The sequence below is a fragment of the Camarhynchus parvulus genome, chromosome 8 (assembly GCF_901933205.1).
Source record: "Camarhynchus parvulus chromosome 8, STF_HiC, whole genome shotgun sequence".
Taxonomy (NCBI): domain Eukaryota; kingdom Metazoa; phylum Chordata; class Aves; order Passeriformes; family Thraupidae; genus Camarhynchus; species Camarhynchus parvulus.
The window spans coordinates 11,230,062-11,246,988 of NC_044578.1; the positions used below are offsets into that span (position 1 = coordinate 11,230,062).

The 16,927-nt window shown below is 38.6% G+C and overlaps 1 protein-coding gene across 1 annotated transcript in view; it reads left to right on the forward strand.

Moving 5' to 3' along the window:
- ST6GALNAC3 (ST6 N-acetylgalactosaminide alpha-2,6-sialyltransferase 3) overlaps positions 1–16,927 on the forward strand; it is a 188,204-nt gene that overhangs the window by 94,653 nt on the left and 76,624 nt on the right. Inside the window, exon 4 of the mRNA XM_030953567.1 lies at positions 16,437–16,846. Within this exon, the coding sequence (XP_030809427.1) occupies positions 16,437–16,846 (410 nt within the window). The remainder of the gene's footprint in view (positions 1–16,436; positions 16,847–16,927) is intronic.

Here is a 16,927-nt window from a genome sequence, read left to right on the forward strand (position 1 = left end):
CTCAGACTGACTCTAAAAGCAACATTTTTTTGCACATATAGAAATTCTTATTCTTTAAATACACATTCAACACCACAGTTAGTGTAGACATATCATTATTCCAGACTGTGATATGTACATCAGGCAGCTTTTTTAAAAGTAACTCATACAAAATATTATTTATTTAAGCAACCTTGAAAGCAGGGTCTAATTGCTTATCATTTGACAGAGCTTACAATAGAAAAGAATTTGACATCCTTTCTCATGATGAGTACTTTATTGCACAATTTCTCCTATTCTTTGTACTGAAAAAAAGAAAAGGGTGGCAAGTCTAGAGCTATTATAAACTATGAAGAAATACAGCTTTTACACAAAGACAGCTTCATATCTACTGTTGTCAAGAAACAGAGGTTTGCTAGGAATGCTTCAGGTAACATTTGAATAGATATACAGAAAAGAAGGGTTGATTTCAATCCTTCTACTGCATTTAAGCAGGGTTTCAGCATAAATCATAAAAGGTGATGGGCTAGTGAATATTTGTGTCTCAGTTTCCTTTTGCTGTAGCTTGAACTTGAAAATCAGAAGTGCATGACACTGTACTAAAACAACTGCTAATAATTAGGAAAATGCTCTTGACTTTCTGAAATGTTTGAAGCTGTTACCTTTGCTGCTGCTGCATTATGGATAACCTGATCTGTTCTCATTTTACTGATTTCTCTTCTGGGGATCAAGGTTTGTCAAATTGCAGGTTGCTTTACTAGAACATGAGTTCCATCCATACACACACATGCCCTGGTACCTTTTTGCTACAGGATACCTGGATAGCTGCTTTTCCATGCAGCGCAGAGCACGGTGCTGAGCTAGAGACTGCAGCACAGAACGTTATCTTCTTTCTTTAGTGTCACCCAAGAAGGCTGAGTTGTGAAGTGCTGTGTGCACATCAACTTACTAAAATTCACAGCATTGCAGAAAATAGGATAAGAAAGGACTTCTGGAGATAGCAAGTTTGTAATTGTGCCCCTGGCAAGACTTTTTATAACTATGTTTTCATAAAGAAAGCTGCTTAAAGTCTAACTGGAATCTAGCTAGCACCCTGCTAATGTAGAACAGACGTGAAGAATCCTTGCAGCATATTTTACATATTTGGAAACATTTATCACAGCTCCTCCATCTTCTCTTCTCTTCTCTTCTCTTCTCTTCTCTTCTCTTCTCTTCTCTTCTCTTCTCTTCTCTTCTCTTCTCTTCTCTTCTCTTCTCTTCTCTTCTCTTCTCTTCTCATTGCTGGTTAATTTTTCTATGGCAGGGATTATTCTTCTTGCTTTTTCTGGCTTTTGAGCAACAGATCCAAATCTGTGCTGAAGTTGAATACCCAGACTGAATTTACTATCAGTGCTGCTGAACAGAGTGAAAAGATAATTTCAAAACCCTTTATGTATGTCTCAGGATTATGTTTGCTTTTTTTAGTTGCTAAAACCTGTATTGATGGTTTTGCTGCCACTGAGCACACATTTGTGACTTGTAGCTCTGGAGACGACTGCCATTGTCACTGAAGGCTGCCCCACTTTAGGAAGTTAAAGCATCAATTAAATTAGCTAAACATTTATATTGCTGACATCTGGCCAGCAGAATGGATGTATCTTTGTTGGAATAGAAATCCATAGAAATCAAAGGTTATGCTCAGAATAAGATTATAACATCATAATCTCATTACTTGGGAGGGGGATGTTGAGATTAAAAAGACAGAGAAATGGAATGCAGTATACACCAAAACTGATATTTGTTACAGAGAAAACAGAAATGGAAGAAATTAGAGGAGACATGCCTGATTTGAACTTCAAAACAGTGAAAATAACATTTTGTTTCTATTTTTATTTCAAACCATATCCAAGAAAAGGAATAATGTAGATGGAGGCAAACAGAGACTTCTAAATGCTTTTCTTTTCAAAGTTTTTCCTAGTGAGGGATGGCACAGGATTTTATAACCCAAACAGCACTTAAAAGTGCTCTTGCTTTTTTAACACCATCCTTCAGCTGAGAAAGGGAGAGAAAGAAGCAGACAAGGTGCCCTGACACATCACTTCTAAGTGATTTCTCTCCCAAAAGTATTCAAAAGACTGATAAAAGATTTTTTTTGTGGTTTTTTTGGTGGTTTGTTTTTGGTTTTGTTTTTGTTTTTGTTTTTGTTTTTTTGTTGTTGGATATTTATTTTGTTCTGTAACTTGGCAGAAATGAAGTGGCAAGATGAAGGGAGAGAGCTCTTGCTTGCATACCTGACTGTAGCTTTAGTTGTGAGGGTGATTGGAAGAATAATAACCTTCTCTATTTGGCACGACATGCTACAGAATTTTATTGCTATGTCTTATGTATTTCTCACTGTGGGTGTCTTGTTCCAATGTAGCTAAGCCTAGTCAGGAAGCAAATCCCAAGTCAAATTGTCTCATGCATAAAGACAGTTTGGAAGGCAGGAGTCATTAGAGGAAAGGATTTTTCATAACTAAAATGAAACCTAATTTGTTTTCACTGTCTTCCCTCCTTTGCATCTGTAAAATATTGATAGAGGTTATAATTTCTGACAGTGATGTTGATTGTGGCAGGTAGGTAGGATCCCAGGGCTGAAATGATCGTGTGATATCGTGACGGGGCCTATCACATAGAGACAAGATTGGAAGGTGCAGCTGAAAGAGTATAATGGGTATAAACAAGAATCCTGAATCTGAACAGGCCTGAAATTAGAGAAAGTTCATATCTGCATGCAAGTTTCACAGCTCCCATCCAAGTTCTGCATTTTAGCAATGGTGTTTCAAGGGAGAGCTGAGCACCACTGTGTGATCATAGGGACACGGATGAGAAGAAAACCCTTCCTCAGCAATATAGCAGAGAACCGAGCAGGCACATGGATTCTAATCCTGCCAGAAAATGATTCTGTCTCCTGTTGCTGAATGGCAGATCCTGCCTTTCCTATTTTGGAGTGCTTTCCATCTCTGGCATTAGTGATGACTCCCATCAGACACCTGTGGTCTCTCTGCTGATGGCTGATTGATCATACATGCAAGGCAGGGAAACAGCCTTACAAACCTTTGATCAGTGTCCTTAAGTAGAGTATGTTTTATGCATTAAATTTGACTCAAGGATTTTAGAACCATGGACTGCTTTCTCTTTAACGGAAGTTTCAGAGTATTTGAAAACTGAGGATTTTTTTTGTGGTTTTTTTGTGCCCTTCTGTACTTTGTCAGTTTGGGATTTTTTTCATAAACTTTTTTCCAAAAACAATTGTTCTCACTTTTTCTTGAAGTTTTTCCAGCTGCTGACAGCGTTCAAAATAGCTCTGTGCTATGTGGGATCAAAACAGTTTTGGCATTAAAAAAAGCACAGCATTAGCTGTTTTGCTTCAACAATAAATGGGGAAATAAATGAATCATTTTGGAAAAATAATTATCAGATAGGCAGTGCTCTGGAATTTGTGAGGTGTATTGGTTATCTCCACAATTCATTACATTTTGATTTGAAATGCATGGATGTGGAAGTAAACAGCAATGTGTTTAATAGTCACTGTATCTGGGTCACCCCAAATAGCATTTAATCCCCACCCCCATCAAAGGGTTTGTGGGTAGAAGGGTGTCCTAGGAATATCAAGGCAAGATAACAGCCGTGCTCTTCACATTTAACTTGTTAATCAACAGGTAAGGAGAAGAAATGTCTTGTGTCTGTTCAGGTATCCATGAGCAGCAGCCAGATGCTTTGCCCTTTCCAAATGTACTCTGAAGAAGAATGGAGTCGTGCTTCTTGTTTTGCCCATTAGATAGCATTATCTCTGTGGAATGCCAATTCATATCTCCTTGTGCCGTGTGTGGTTCTCACATATGGGATTTTAATAACCTTCGTGCTGTGCTATGAATTCATAAACAGAGCTTATAGAGGAAAAGCACCACAGGACTTTATTTTTTAATTATTGCTCTTTTGAAAAACGGGGTTTGCAAGGGTCTTGTGACAGAGTCAGCATTTATTTTGCTGCAGCAAACAAGAGGAGGGGATAAATACAGTATTTACCTATGACATACTTTTTCAGAATTGATTTTCAGTATCCTATTTTGTAGCCACTATAATTCTCCTGTTCTATAGATGGAATTTTGAAGGTCTGATGGTATGGGAGTTTTCCCCATTTTTCTGGAATGTAATGTGCATTTGATTTCTTAGAACATAGCTCTCCTCCTCATCCCTCCCCCTGTCTCAGCCTGTGAAGCCACAGGCTTGCTGCTCAGTGGACACTAGCACATAGCAGCAGATTAGATTTCTGTTGTGAAAAAGAGCTGTTCATTCTGGATCAGTGGGGCTTTTTCTTTTTTTTACCCCTGTTTTCCCTGGAGTCCAGTTGAGCCACCACTTCTGCATCTCAGCCATGTCCCAGTACTGGTAAAAAGGGCACCACTGTTGGTTAGTGGAGCTAAAAGGAGTAACAAAAAACTGCCAGCACTGTTCTCCAGGTATGGCATGGTATTTATGACTTTCAATAGAAAGTCATAAATACCTAACAGCCTTAGAAAGTAGACCTATGAGGAAGACTCAAGAAACTCAGCTTTCTCCACAAACACCTACAAAGTAATGATCTATTGGATACAGCCATTTTAGCAGTCCAGGTGCTGGTTCACACATACCAGGAGGGAAATTGCACCATATTGCCTGCCCATACCCTGTGCCACACCGGCTGGAATGAACCTGGTCATTCTGGATTCCAGTCTTGTAACTGTGCCTAATAATACTTCATCTGGAATAAGATTTATTAGGTGTAGGTTCTGTGCAGGATTCTCATAGGACATGTAGATCAAATCTTTAGCCCATTTTCATTTTTGGAATGTTTCTCTCTCCTGCTGTATTTTATATGATTTATATATGATTCATGTGTGTGACAGGCAATAGAAAGAACCAAGAACAGACAAGAAAAGAAGGGAATAATTTTCCACTAATTATTCAATTTTCAATATTTTGTTGTTATTTTGAGTTCTTTTATTCCTAAAAAAGTTCCCCAGGACACTGAATAATCCTCATTATTAAAAATGTGTCCTGTCTTTTTCATTAAAATTCATTGAGCTTCCCCTTGGTTCTTCATAGTGATAGAACTATAGAATTACTGAAAAAAGTATGTTGGAAATAACCTCTGGAGACCATCTTGTCCGATATCAACTATAAATAGGACTAACATCAAGGTTAGGTCAGGTCTCTGCCTCTTCAAGCTTTGAAAATCTCTAGGAACAAAGACTCCTTTGGGCACCTGTTTCAAAGCTTAATTGCCCTCTGTCATAAAAGTGCTTTTCTTGGAAAAAGGATTTTTTTTTAATGGGATATATATAGTCCATCCATTTTTTTTTCCCTCAGCTCATCTGCCTTGGTCTTTTGTAGCCATGAGAACACTGTGACTGTCTGACACCATGTACGATGGGGCAGCTGAACACAGACACACACAAACCTCTTTGTGCTGCATCTATAATTCTACAGTTGTATGACTCAGAGAGAGGGGATGCCAAAACTTGCACATTTGCTTTGTAAATATTTTCTTAGAGTTAAATTAATACATAATCTAGACCCTCCATCTCTCTGGCGTGCTCCTTTTGATGTTAATGCATATGTACATGTATGCACTTTTTTAAAAGTCACTAAGCAAATGAGAACATAGAGCTAATGTTGAGTATGGAAAAGTTTTCTCTTGTATACTGTTCACAGAAATGAAGAAATGTCATTTCTGTGCTTTTCCTCAGCATAAGCTGTAACCTGGATACCTCTTCATTTCCTTTGGATGATTATTTTATAATTATTTGACTTCAGCTGATTGTTTTTTTCTTACTCAGCTGCATCCCCGAGTCCCTCACACCAGCTTTGTGGCAGTGGGGTTGAACTTCCCCTCTCAGTTCCCAGTGTGCAGGTGGGAGCTGTTGGTAGCTTGAGGTGCAGCAGAGACTGTAGCATGGAGCAGCATTGCTCCAGAAGGGCGAAAGGAAAGGCACAACTTGTTTGCTTAGAAGGCAGTTCTCAGTATTCCATGGCCTCTTCTCTTTCTAGGCCCTCAGCTGAGATGTATTTTGCCATACTCATAGTGCCAGCAAGCCACAGCAGGCAGATGCTCTCAGAAGGCTCTGATTTTCTTTCTCAAGTTGCTCTCCCCAAGAACCTGTTTTGTCAGAACCATGATAGTTGTTGCTGTATCAGTGTGAGTTACAGAGCCACTGATGAGCTTAGGTGTTGACCTTTAAGATTGCTTTTCAAGTTTCAAAGAGCCTGCTGTCATTACAGTCCTTGGAAGCACTAGGAATCAAAGCTAAAGCCAACAGTCTAAAAGAACAAAACACAAAAACCTACCAAGCTCTGTGCACTCACAAGCAGAGTGGAAATGTAGAATCTGATGCCAGCATGGAAGCCAACACGGCCTCCAAGGCTTCCATCCCAGAGATGGACTTGGGGCAGGGAATGGTTTCTGTAGGGACCAGGGAAGTCCATGCAGCCCAGAACATCAGTATGTGTGCTCACACACAGAGAAGGAGCGCTGTGTTCTGGCTTTGTGAGCAGGTAACTTATATCAAGAAAGCACTCTGCGTCCTTTTCATGGACTGAAGCTGAATCACAGTGGAAAGGCCTCTGCTGCTGCCCAAACAAAGGAGTAGCACCATGATTTTGTAATCTTGTCCATCCATGAACTGAAAATGCAGATTTCTCTTCCTAAGATTCCTACGTTAGGTGAAGTCTCCATGAAGTCTCAGTCATGTCAGTGGGAGTTTTACTTTTAACTGTAATGGAGGCAATGAATGTGCCATAGATTTACCCACAAAGTCAGTGTCTAGGTACATTGCAGTGGTGTTTTCCTTTTGAAGATGTATGAAGGACTAAAAATTAATTTCTCTCTTAAAAATATAAATTATAGGTAGAGGAGGTATATGATTATAAACACCCATTTTGGAAGCAGTGTTGTTTATATCTTGGAACTATGTCACAGGCCAGACTATGTAGTGGAGAAAAGATTGGTACGGTTTATTATTTTCATCTTTTAATAAGATTTTGTTTTGCAATTGCTTCTAGCATGTTTCACCTCATAACTTACCAGCTCATTTGTGTGTGTGTGTTACTCAGCACCTCGGGCCTTGGTTTGGTTCTGAGCTCTGTGCTGAGGATGCACAGACCTGCCCAAGGCCCTTGACTTCAGTAAGATTTGGCAGAGGCCACTGAGATCAGGGGCTTTTCTCCAGCAGAAGCTTTTACTTGAGGGGCAAATGGGGCTGTTTGGGCTGTGGCAGGAGCAGAAGCTGCCCTGTCGAGCTCCATGGGTAAGGAGAACTGACAGAAGGATCTTTTCATTATTTACAAGTCACTTAACCCCACCTGAGTTTCCGCTTACCGAGCTACAGAAGGTGTTGTTAGTCCGTGATTCAGACTGTTGTCTGCATGAAATCTGCACTGATTTAAAGCTGCTTAGTGGACATATGCACCAAGGCAATGACACAAAAGCAATCAGAAGTGAGTATATGTACAGTGGTTTTTTTTCTTTTGAAACAGACCTTAAAATGTTTAAAATATGCAGCTATGCTTCAATAGCTTTCTTTAATGACTTAAGAAAATGTAAAACACATCTGCCTAATAATTTAAGCAGAACTTTCTAATCCTTTAAATTAAACTTTCTAATATTTTAAATTTTTGTCCTAGTGCCTGTTGCCATAGTGTTTGAAATTTCAAGTGTCTGACAAAATGATGATTTAATCCTGTATCTTTCTGAAACTGAAGTGATTTTATGATGTTAAAATAGAAGATATTTCAAACAAATTTTTGGACTAAGACTTTCTAAGTCAAATTTTAACCTGAAATTACATTCTTAGAGAAAATTTTAAACATTTTTACAGATGACAGTCATAGAGTGGTACTGCAAATATTGCCAATGTACCAGTGAAAGCAAATAAATGTGGCCAAAAGTAACTGTGTAGTCTCTTTTAGATAGGGCATCCTGCAATTAAAAACACTGGACTTCGAAAGCTTCTTGAAGCTTATTTTGTCAAATGAAAAAATGCCACTGGTTTTAAAGCTATTGTAATAAACGTTATTCCTAGCATGGATATTATAATTCTTTTAATTTCAGAAAAAATGGATAATTGGCATTTTAGCTTATCACTTTCCGTCCATGCATACAAATAATTTGTCAGATAGACCACCAAGAGAGACAAAATTAAATAATAGGTCTAGACAGCATGGAACCAAAATAAATTAGAGGTTAGGCTTCCAGCCTGTTAGATGGGTTTTCATGGGCAAGAAGGAGGGGGGGTTAATACAAGGAAGTTTTTCTGACAGTTTTTGCTGCCTACCTTCGTATTGTTTCCCCATATCAAATCCCAAATAAATTGCCCTGAAATAAGATGTAAACTTCATATTAGAAGTCCCCTAGTTTATTTGTGAGTCTAATTTTTTCAAATGTATTTAGATTAGAGGCCTTACAGGCATTACTGCATCTGTGATTCAGCCAACTAAGTTCCTAGATAATGGTCCATGATTAATGGTGAGTGCTGATAATGGGAGGTTATTAGAGAAAGCAAACTTGGAACAAATCTGCTGTATACATTATATACTTTACCGCCATCTGCGGGTATTTATAATAAACACAAATTAAAGTCAGCGGTTAGAGCAACTCATGTTTTCCATATGTGACAGAGAATTCCTTAGACATAGTCTTCCAGTAGGCATCTGCACTGTAGGAATTCCCATTAATTTTTTTTGCAGAGATACTTACTATTAATTGCAAAGGAAAAACAGTTTTTGTGGATAGAGTTCTTTTGGCCTTGGTTGCTGTCAAGGATGTCTTTCTAGGGTCCACTCTGTAAGGAAGGATTATGTGTTACATGTTACCTCTGCTCTGCTGCCACACCTGTTATTGAGTGTGAAAAATTGTTTTTGTCCTTTTGTACTGAGATTCATTGGCTATTCAGCCCATGTGCTAACAGGACATTCCTCCCTTTTATGTCTCCTTGAGTTGTGGCATTTTACCTCCTGGTAGTTTGTATTGTTTGCTTAGCAAATATTTCTGTATAGAGAAGAAACAATTGTTATCTTCCTTATTACTAAATGTAAAAAGCAGAAAAGAAATGTGATACAGAGAATTGCAGAAGATAAATTAGAGTTAAATATTATGATACCAATAACCTGCTGAATCAAGTGACACGTTTTGCTGGTAGCAAATGTAATGTTGCAAATACAGTTCTGCAGCAGAGTGACAAAAGGAGTGCCATTGTTAGGATCACCTTGTGTTGTACTCTGAGTTCTTTATGCTGTTTGATGGACAATGTCTGGTTTACATGGTGTTTTTCCAGTAACTTTTGTGCACAAAATTCAGGAGTCATCACATAGTACTGAGGGCAGGTGAACAATGTGGTGGATGTTAAGATAAATGACTTACTGGGTTCAGCATTCAGCCAGCAGTATTTGGTTGGAAGAATTCCCGGCTTTTGAACTATTACAAAGTCATGATATTTTAAAGCCTGCGTGTTTGTAAATGGGTGATAGATGAAGTGTCACAAACATTGTGGTTATTTATGGTCATCAGCTAAACCTCTGGGATGAAGTCAGGAATACTCTAGAACTGATGTTGTTTGTTTGGTTTTCCATTTTGTTCAGCTGTGAAGCTAATTTTTTCATAGGCTGTTTTTCAGAGTGAATACTGTTTTAGTGCCTGCTTCATGAACTTGCCTGCATAGGGTGTGCATGATGGAGTTTGCCTCCCTTCCATAACAATTCAATCCTCAACAGTGTTTGACAGGAGCATTTCTACATATGTTCTTGGGTGTACTTGTCTCTTTATGCTGATTTTTTCAATATATATGCCAGAGAGTATTCTGCTTTTCTTCCAGTTCAGAGGTGTTCATTGTGTGGATCTGAAGGTGCAGACATCTGCGTGCCTGGGGATGTCAGGGTTTCTGGTTACCTACAAACTATAGTACTATATACTATACTGAACATATCCATTTTCATCTGTTTTCTACTTGGGCAGTTGCAGTGTAAAGGACAAAAGCTTTTATCTCTGCCTCTTCATTCCTAAATAATTTGATTGACGTGTCTGGTTAAGTTTTCTTCACAACAGTTAGTTTGTAACTTCAGGAGTTTTGGTTCTTTGCTGGATTGCATTCCCAAACATCATGGTTTATCTTCTCGGAGATATATATATATGTATGTATATATATATATAAACTTTTTTTCTCAAATCCTTCTTCCCCTTACATGTTTCCCTTTTAACACTAAACTACATTCTACCCTTTCACAGGTGTCTGAATTTTTTTCTGTTCTCTCTTCTGTGCGTTCTTTCCATGTATTTCCTCCCCCTTCTGTGACATGCATGTAAATAAGAGCACATCCCTTCTGCCATCCTGCCTAGGGACAGGGCAGTATGCCAGGTGCCTGAGACACAAACAAAAATGGGTCTTCTGCCGTCTGACTGAGAGCGCGCATGCAGGACAGGTTTTCACATCCTTCAGGAAACGCCTTAGGGCAAAGCTTTGTTCACCTGCCTCTCTCTGAGTGCCCTAAGTCCTTCAGAGCTGTTGACCATCAGTGTTCTGAGCTCTCCCAGGTCTTTCTGTTGTGCTTGAAGCCCTGAATCTGGCAGCTTCCTTCCTTCATTAACCCTCCATGCAGAGGCAGAACAGTTTCTCCTGTTCTTATTTACTCCCTGCCACCTTTGTATTTTTAAGCCTTTTTTACCAATAGAGCTATCAAGAGTGTTCCAACAGTTTATTATTCCAGACGAAAATACTAGTGTCGGCTTATTTAAAAGGTGTCAGTTTCCATAAAGTTTCAGCTGGAAATCAGGAAAAATGAAAAAAGTGAAAGGGACTGTTTTGTTAATGTGAACTCCCATTCTTTCACCTTTTCATAATAAAGCAAAATGTTCAATTGGAGGAGCATTTTAACTCTAAAGAGTTAACTCTTTAACTCTTTTAGAAAATTATTAAATACAATTTTTGAAAAATAGAAAGTTAAGATATTTTGATCAAGCTGGACATGGCTTTTATTCAATTTTAGTAAATTTTGTTTTATGAGATTATAATGAGAGGTATGATCTTTGACTTCTCAATTTTTGCCTAATAATAAAGTAGTGAAAAATACCTCAAATACGTATCAAGACCTGGTTTTATTCTTTATAGGTTACATACTTGATTCTTTCTACTCAGAGTTTTGAGACATTTAATTTTCAGCTCTTGGTATCATGAGATGTACGTAATTCTTGCTTTGTTCCAAAGCTGCCTGTATTGTTCCCAGTAGGAGCAGCAAAATCAACAACATTCTGGTGAGCATTTGCTGTGCGGTATCTTGAAAGAGGTAGGAGCTGGCATGGAGTTGTCTGGAGCCGTCTCAAAAGTGAGAAAGATGACACTGCATCACTTTGCACTGTGATTCGTGTTTGGAAGGTTTGAGTTTCTGCTTTGGTTTTTTTTTTTCCCTTTCCATGAGAAAGAAAAATAAAACGTTTCAAAAATACACTTGCTGGTTGAAAGTTTAGATGGGGTGGGTGATTTTGGCCCACAAGTTTCAACCTCTGCTCAAAGTCCGAGCTTCCTTTGTTTTTCTGTCGTGTTACCACTGACATGAGGAATCCACAGAATACTTGTTCAGGCAAAGGGCTGGTACAGCCCCTTTAAGGAGCTGTAACCAGAGGTGCAAATCAAACAGTTCTGTAACAACTGGGTCAGTGTATATAGAAAGACTTTCAAATATGGTTATTTATTCAGTCTCCTGGTGTAAGATTAGTCCCATTATGTGCCTCCTATGTACTCCCTTCCAATTCATTCAATTTAAATAAAAACTTTCTGCTAGAACTCATGTATGTATCAGTGACATACATCTAAATAAAATATCCCAGGCACTTGAGTCTCAGGAACAGTCTTATGAAGAAGCAGATCATATTCTATTTATTTGGAAATGGATGCATGTTGACATTGGGGTTATTTCAAAATAATATCAAAATGTTAAAATCTTTATGAAATCTTAACATTAAATTTTATGAAGACAGAAATGTTTGCTGGGATGTGATGCTGAGGGCTAGGACGAAAATCAACTGCTAAAGGTAAAAAAACCCACAATACTGCCATAGGGGGGAAGAGGGAACAAACACAAACTCAGGGTACTCAGAACTGTCATTTTTATAATTTTTATCATTTTTTGCTTGATATTGGTAATACAATGTAAGTTAGATACAGTGCTGTACTAATTTGGTAGTTCTTGCTGGGTGAACACACAAAATACTATCTTTCTTTTCTTTTAATGTGCTGAATTTTTTCCTAGAGAAGCTTGGCAAGTCTTTTTTCCCAATCAGAGGTCTGAAGAAATTGAGTAAGTGTAGATAAAACCAGCTTGTTTAATCACTGAAACACAGAAAAAATTAAAATACATTTTTTGCTTGCAAAGTAGAGGAAAGCAATAAAAACAATGCCAGACGGTTAATGCCTCTCTTGTACCTTTCATTTCAAAGACCTCAAAAGAACATCAAGAAGAATAAAGGCAAAATCTATTCCCTATTGGCATCATTATAAATGTTGTATCCTCTGAAACTCTAAAGACATCCAAGAAGAGTAGAAGAATAAATGGCATTGAAATAAAGAAAGTCTCTCTGGAGCTTTGTTCAATCGGCTTTGTTAGAATTCACTCAAATAGGATGATTATAAGAAAAGATCTCATTTGTTTCAACATTAAAGGAGCAAATTAATATGTGGCAAGCTGCTAATAATTGCCTCATTATGTAGTGAATGGGCATTGCGTCCAATTTACAAAATTACAATCATATTGTTAAAGTAACAATTGAGAAAGTTTAGTGTGAGTTTCCTCACTATCTGTGTGATTAGTTGTGGGATTCAGGGTGGAACAGTCGGTGGTTGGAGAGAGCGCACCGCTGGTCTGTAGTGCTAAGGAGCCACAAGAGAAATTCAGCTTTTCATTAGTGGAGATTCCATCTGCAGAGGCCCTGAGCTGGGTTGGGTCCAGCTGGGGAGTGAATCTGGCAGTCTCAGCTGAGACCTGAGCTTGGCATTTGTCTGTTTGTCCAGACGTTATTGTGTGGTTCAGAGACCCGGCCTGAGATCATCCCCACATGGTCCTCAGCAGATGTACAGGGCTGTGGCTGGGAAACTTGGTGATCCAAGATCTGTGCCACTGTGAAATCTGCCCATAAAAATGGCTCTGTAGCTGGAATTTCAGTCTCCTGGTGGAGAGACTGGAAATGGTGGGGGAGTTGTCAAATTTGGAAAGTAAGCAATTTTCCAAATAACAAAATCCTATGTGGAAGAGAATCATGTTTTGTGACCTACTTTAGTTGGATTTGCTTGTGACCTTTTCTAATTCTGGCTGATTTTGTTATTTAATGATTTGACCTTTGATTCTGTGAAGCCACTTCAGTGCTAAATGCGAAGATTTAATAACTAGAACTGTTTGATAAGTGACCTTTATTACACAGCTATTTCTCTTTGCTAGAGAAATGACACTGTTTTGCAAGTTCTAATTCACACTTTTAATTATCTTTTCTATTGTCTGTAAGCTTGCACAGGAAATGGAAAGGTCAGACATTTCATTTTCTTTACTGATTAAAATATAAGTGTTCCCCAACAGTTACAATGTATCATTCAGGAAAAAGATGGGACTATTTGTCAGAACCATACCCAGCTGCTCTTCTGAGGTCTTCTACATCCTTCTGGCCAGCAAAAAAATGAGCAATTTTCTAGCAGCAATAATAGCTCAGCCCCCTTGGTGTTTAGAGATGAGATAAATGTGTAAGTACATGAAAAGAGAAGAAAACGTGAATGGTTCTTAATGTTTTTGTCTTTAACTCATGTATCTATGATGCAAGTGAATGAAGATCTTGTGAGAGGTGAACCTTGGCCTGATTTTCTGGGTCCTCAGAGGAGAAGCAGTAACAGCACAACTTTCAGTGTGGTCCTGCCAGTCTGTTTCAGTCCCACTGCTGCTGGGCCATCTCTGCAGAGGAGAGGGCAGCCAGGACTACCTGGCAGACCCATTTGTATTGTATGTGGATTCATGTGTGTCGCTGAAACCACCCTTCTCATCTGTGACACTTGCAAACCAACACCACAAACTGGTGGCCTGTCTCCATATGGGGCTCAGTGAGTGAATATTGATGTGTGTTTTCTCATATGTTGAGGGAGATATGATGCAAAAAGGTGATGAAGGCAGTGGATGATTCTGGAGTCAGTGGAATATCTGTCATGGGTGTCAGTCTTCTAACTCTGGGATCTCTGTTGGAAATGTGCATATTGGGACATGTAAAATCTCTGCATTGAGAACAATACTTATTGTGAGATAGAGCTGGGAGGGGGTTAGCCTCTGACTCTGTTCAAGAAGAGCAGATTATATGTTGACCTAGTGTAGGCATGCAGTATTACGAAAGCACTTTATAAATTGGAACAAGATAAATGAATCACAACAAAAGAGCTAGAAAACCAGGGGACACAGTTGCAGGAGTGAGTGTACTCAGCTTATTCAAGCAGAACAGTTGCACTCAGTGAATAGAAAATGTGCAATGCATTTCTAACTAAGGTAAGGAAATTCAAACAATTCTAAATTTAAGAGAGCAGCTCCATTTAAATGGAGAAGGAAGAATTTAGTGAAAAAGCAGCTCTGAGGATGAGACAAATTTAAATGGAGCCAGATTGTTGACCAAATTGGCTTTTCCTATCTAGCAGTTTCATATTCAGCATTTGTTAGTTTGAAAGTTCAGCCTGAAAGCTATAAATTAATCTACTGGGTCTGTAACAATTCACTTCATGCTAGAATATGAGTTATGCTCTTGGATTTGTTTAGGTCACCCAGCCATGTCCTCATAATGTATCTTAGGGAGAATTTCTGTAAGTAAGCAGTAAACAGAAAGGCTGCTGCATTCAGCTGCATCTCCTGGGATTTCATCCTTGCTGTCAGAGAGCCTTGCAGGACAGCTCTCTAAAACTATACCAGCTATAAAAAATGCATGGTTTTCTGTAAAGGAAACATTGACAATGCTTTTGCATTCAATCAGGAATCTTTAGCTGGTGAAATGAGGAAAGAATGTTTTCCTGAACCAGCCACATAACGAAATCAAATCAATCAAAACAGAGAAATCAAAGCTTTGAAATTGTAAGGTTTACTGCAGTAGTCATGCAGGATGCGCCTTAATTCAGTGCAATATTTGTCACCCAAAGATGACATATTTTAGCTCTTACAGTTTGGTTTTCTTAAGATGTTTGTCTCTTGCCCTTGCATTATTCCCCCTTATCAAAGAATTTGGGTTTTTGTCAGCAATTTTTGCATCCTAGGGTTATAGTGGTCAAATGTAGGCAGGCTATTCATCCACATCAGTTAAATAAGGTTTGATTTTGAAGAGAAATAACCGCAAGACTGATCAGAAAAGCACCTAGCATCCTGTCAGAGTAAATGTTCAATGAACGTGAAGAGCATTTTTCCTAAAAAATACTAAACTGAGGTCACTGCCTCCCAATTGTGAGCATGACAGAGGATCAGGTCTGTGACCATACAAAATATTGTAGATGATCTTCTGTAAGGTTTTTTTTGATGGGTCTAGTTTTCATTTGATTTCAATTTCTAACTGAACTCTTTATGCAATCCAATTTAAATAGAGGGCATTTCCTTTTAGTCTGTAGGTACAAAACAATGAAAAGACATTTACTCTTTATACTCTGACAAATGGAGCATCAGATAGGTCCTTATATCTGTTAGATTATTTTTTTCTATTTTTAATTCATACTGGAGTAATAGCACCCTAGAACATGGTCACAAAATACTGTCTTGGACTATAGTTTTCTCAGGATTAAGTTTTTAGTTCAGGTGTCACCAGACTCTCTACCTCTCAATTTCCATGGATCATAACTGCTCTCTGGAGAGAACAATATACACCTCTGTCCACATCTCCTTTCCAACTGCAGGATTTTCATACGGTTTGATTGCTTTTTAGAGATATATTTTGCATTCCACTTCTGTCACAAATTTGGGAACTTTTCATTCAGACACAAACACAGTTAATGTACAGTTAAACTTTCAGCATTACTTTTTCAGTAGGTTTTTTTCCTATTGCTGGCAACACCTTGTTTAAAGAGAAGCCATTGATCTAAATATTGTTTTCTGCCGTTTCTTTATTTCCTTTTTTTTTAGTGAAAAGAGTAACATTTAGAGGGGAAAAAGGAATTATTATCTATATAGTTGACTTTGCAAAGTGGGAACAAAGGCAAAGATTGGAACTGTCTATTTCCTTGAAAAAGGTTTGCATTCTCAGTGGTAGAGTTTTTGAGCAGCTCTGCCATGTGGGGATTGTGGTTTTGTTTTTTAAAGAGAAGCATTACTATCTATTTATTGTACTGTACCTGTTTTTCTTTTAACTGAATTTTCACTCTTCATGTTTTACAGAGAAAAACTTGAAATATAAATTATTGTTTCCTGTCTTCCAGCCTCTACATCTTGACTGCGACCTCTGTGCCATTGTTTCAAACTCGGGACAGATGGCTGGCCAGAGGGTGGGCACTGAGATAGACAAGTCCTCCTGCATCTGGAGGATGAACAATGCTCCCACAAAGGGCTATGAGGAAGATGTTGGGAAGAGGACAACCGTAAGAGTGGTCTCTCACACAAGTGTGCCTCTCCTGCTCAAGAATCCCGAGTACTTTTTCAAAGAAACCAACAACACCGTTTACGTGATCTGGGGTCCTTTTCGGAACATGAGGAGGGATGGAAATGGCATTGTGTACAACATGCTGAAGAAAACTGTTGACAGCTACCCAACTGCCAAAATCTACGTGACCACGGAGAAGCGCATGAGTTACTGCGACGCGGTGTTTAAGAGGGAGACGGGAAAGGACCGGTGAGTCTGAAATGTGAGGAACAATTCAAATGTTTGACAAAAGATACGTGAGGAAATCCATGTGGGATGTCAGCTACTAAA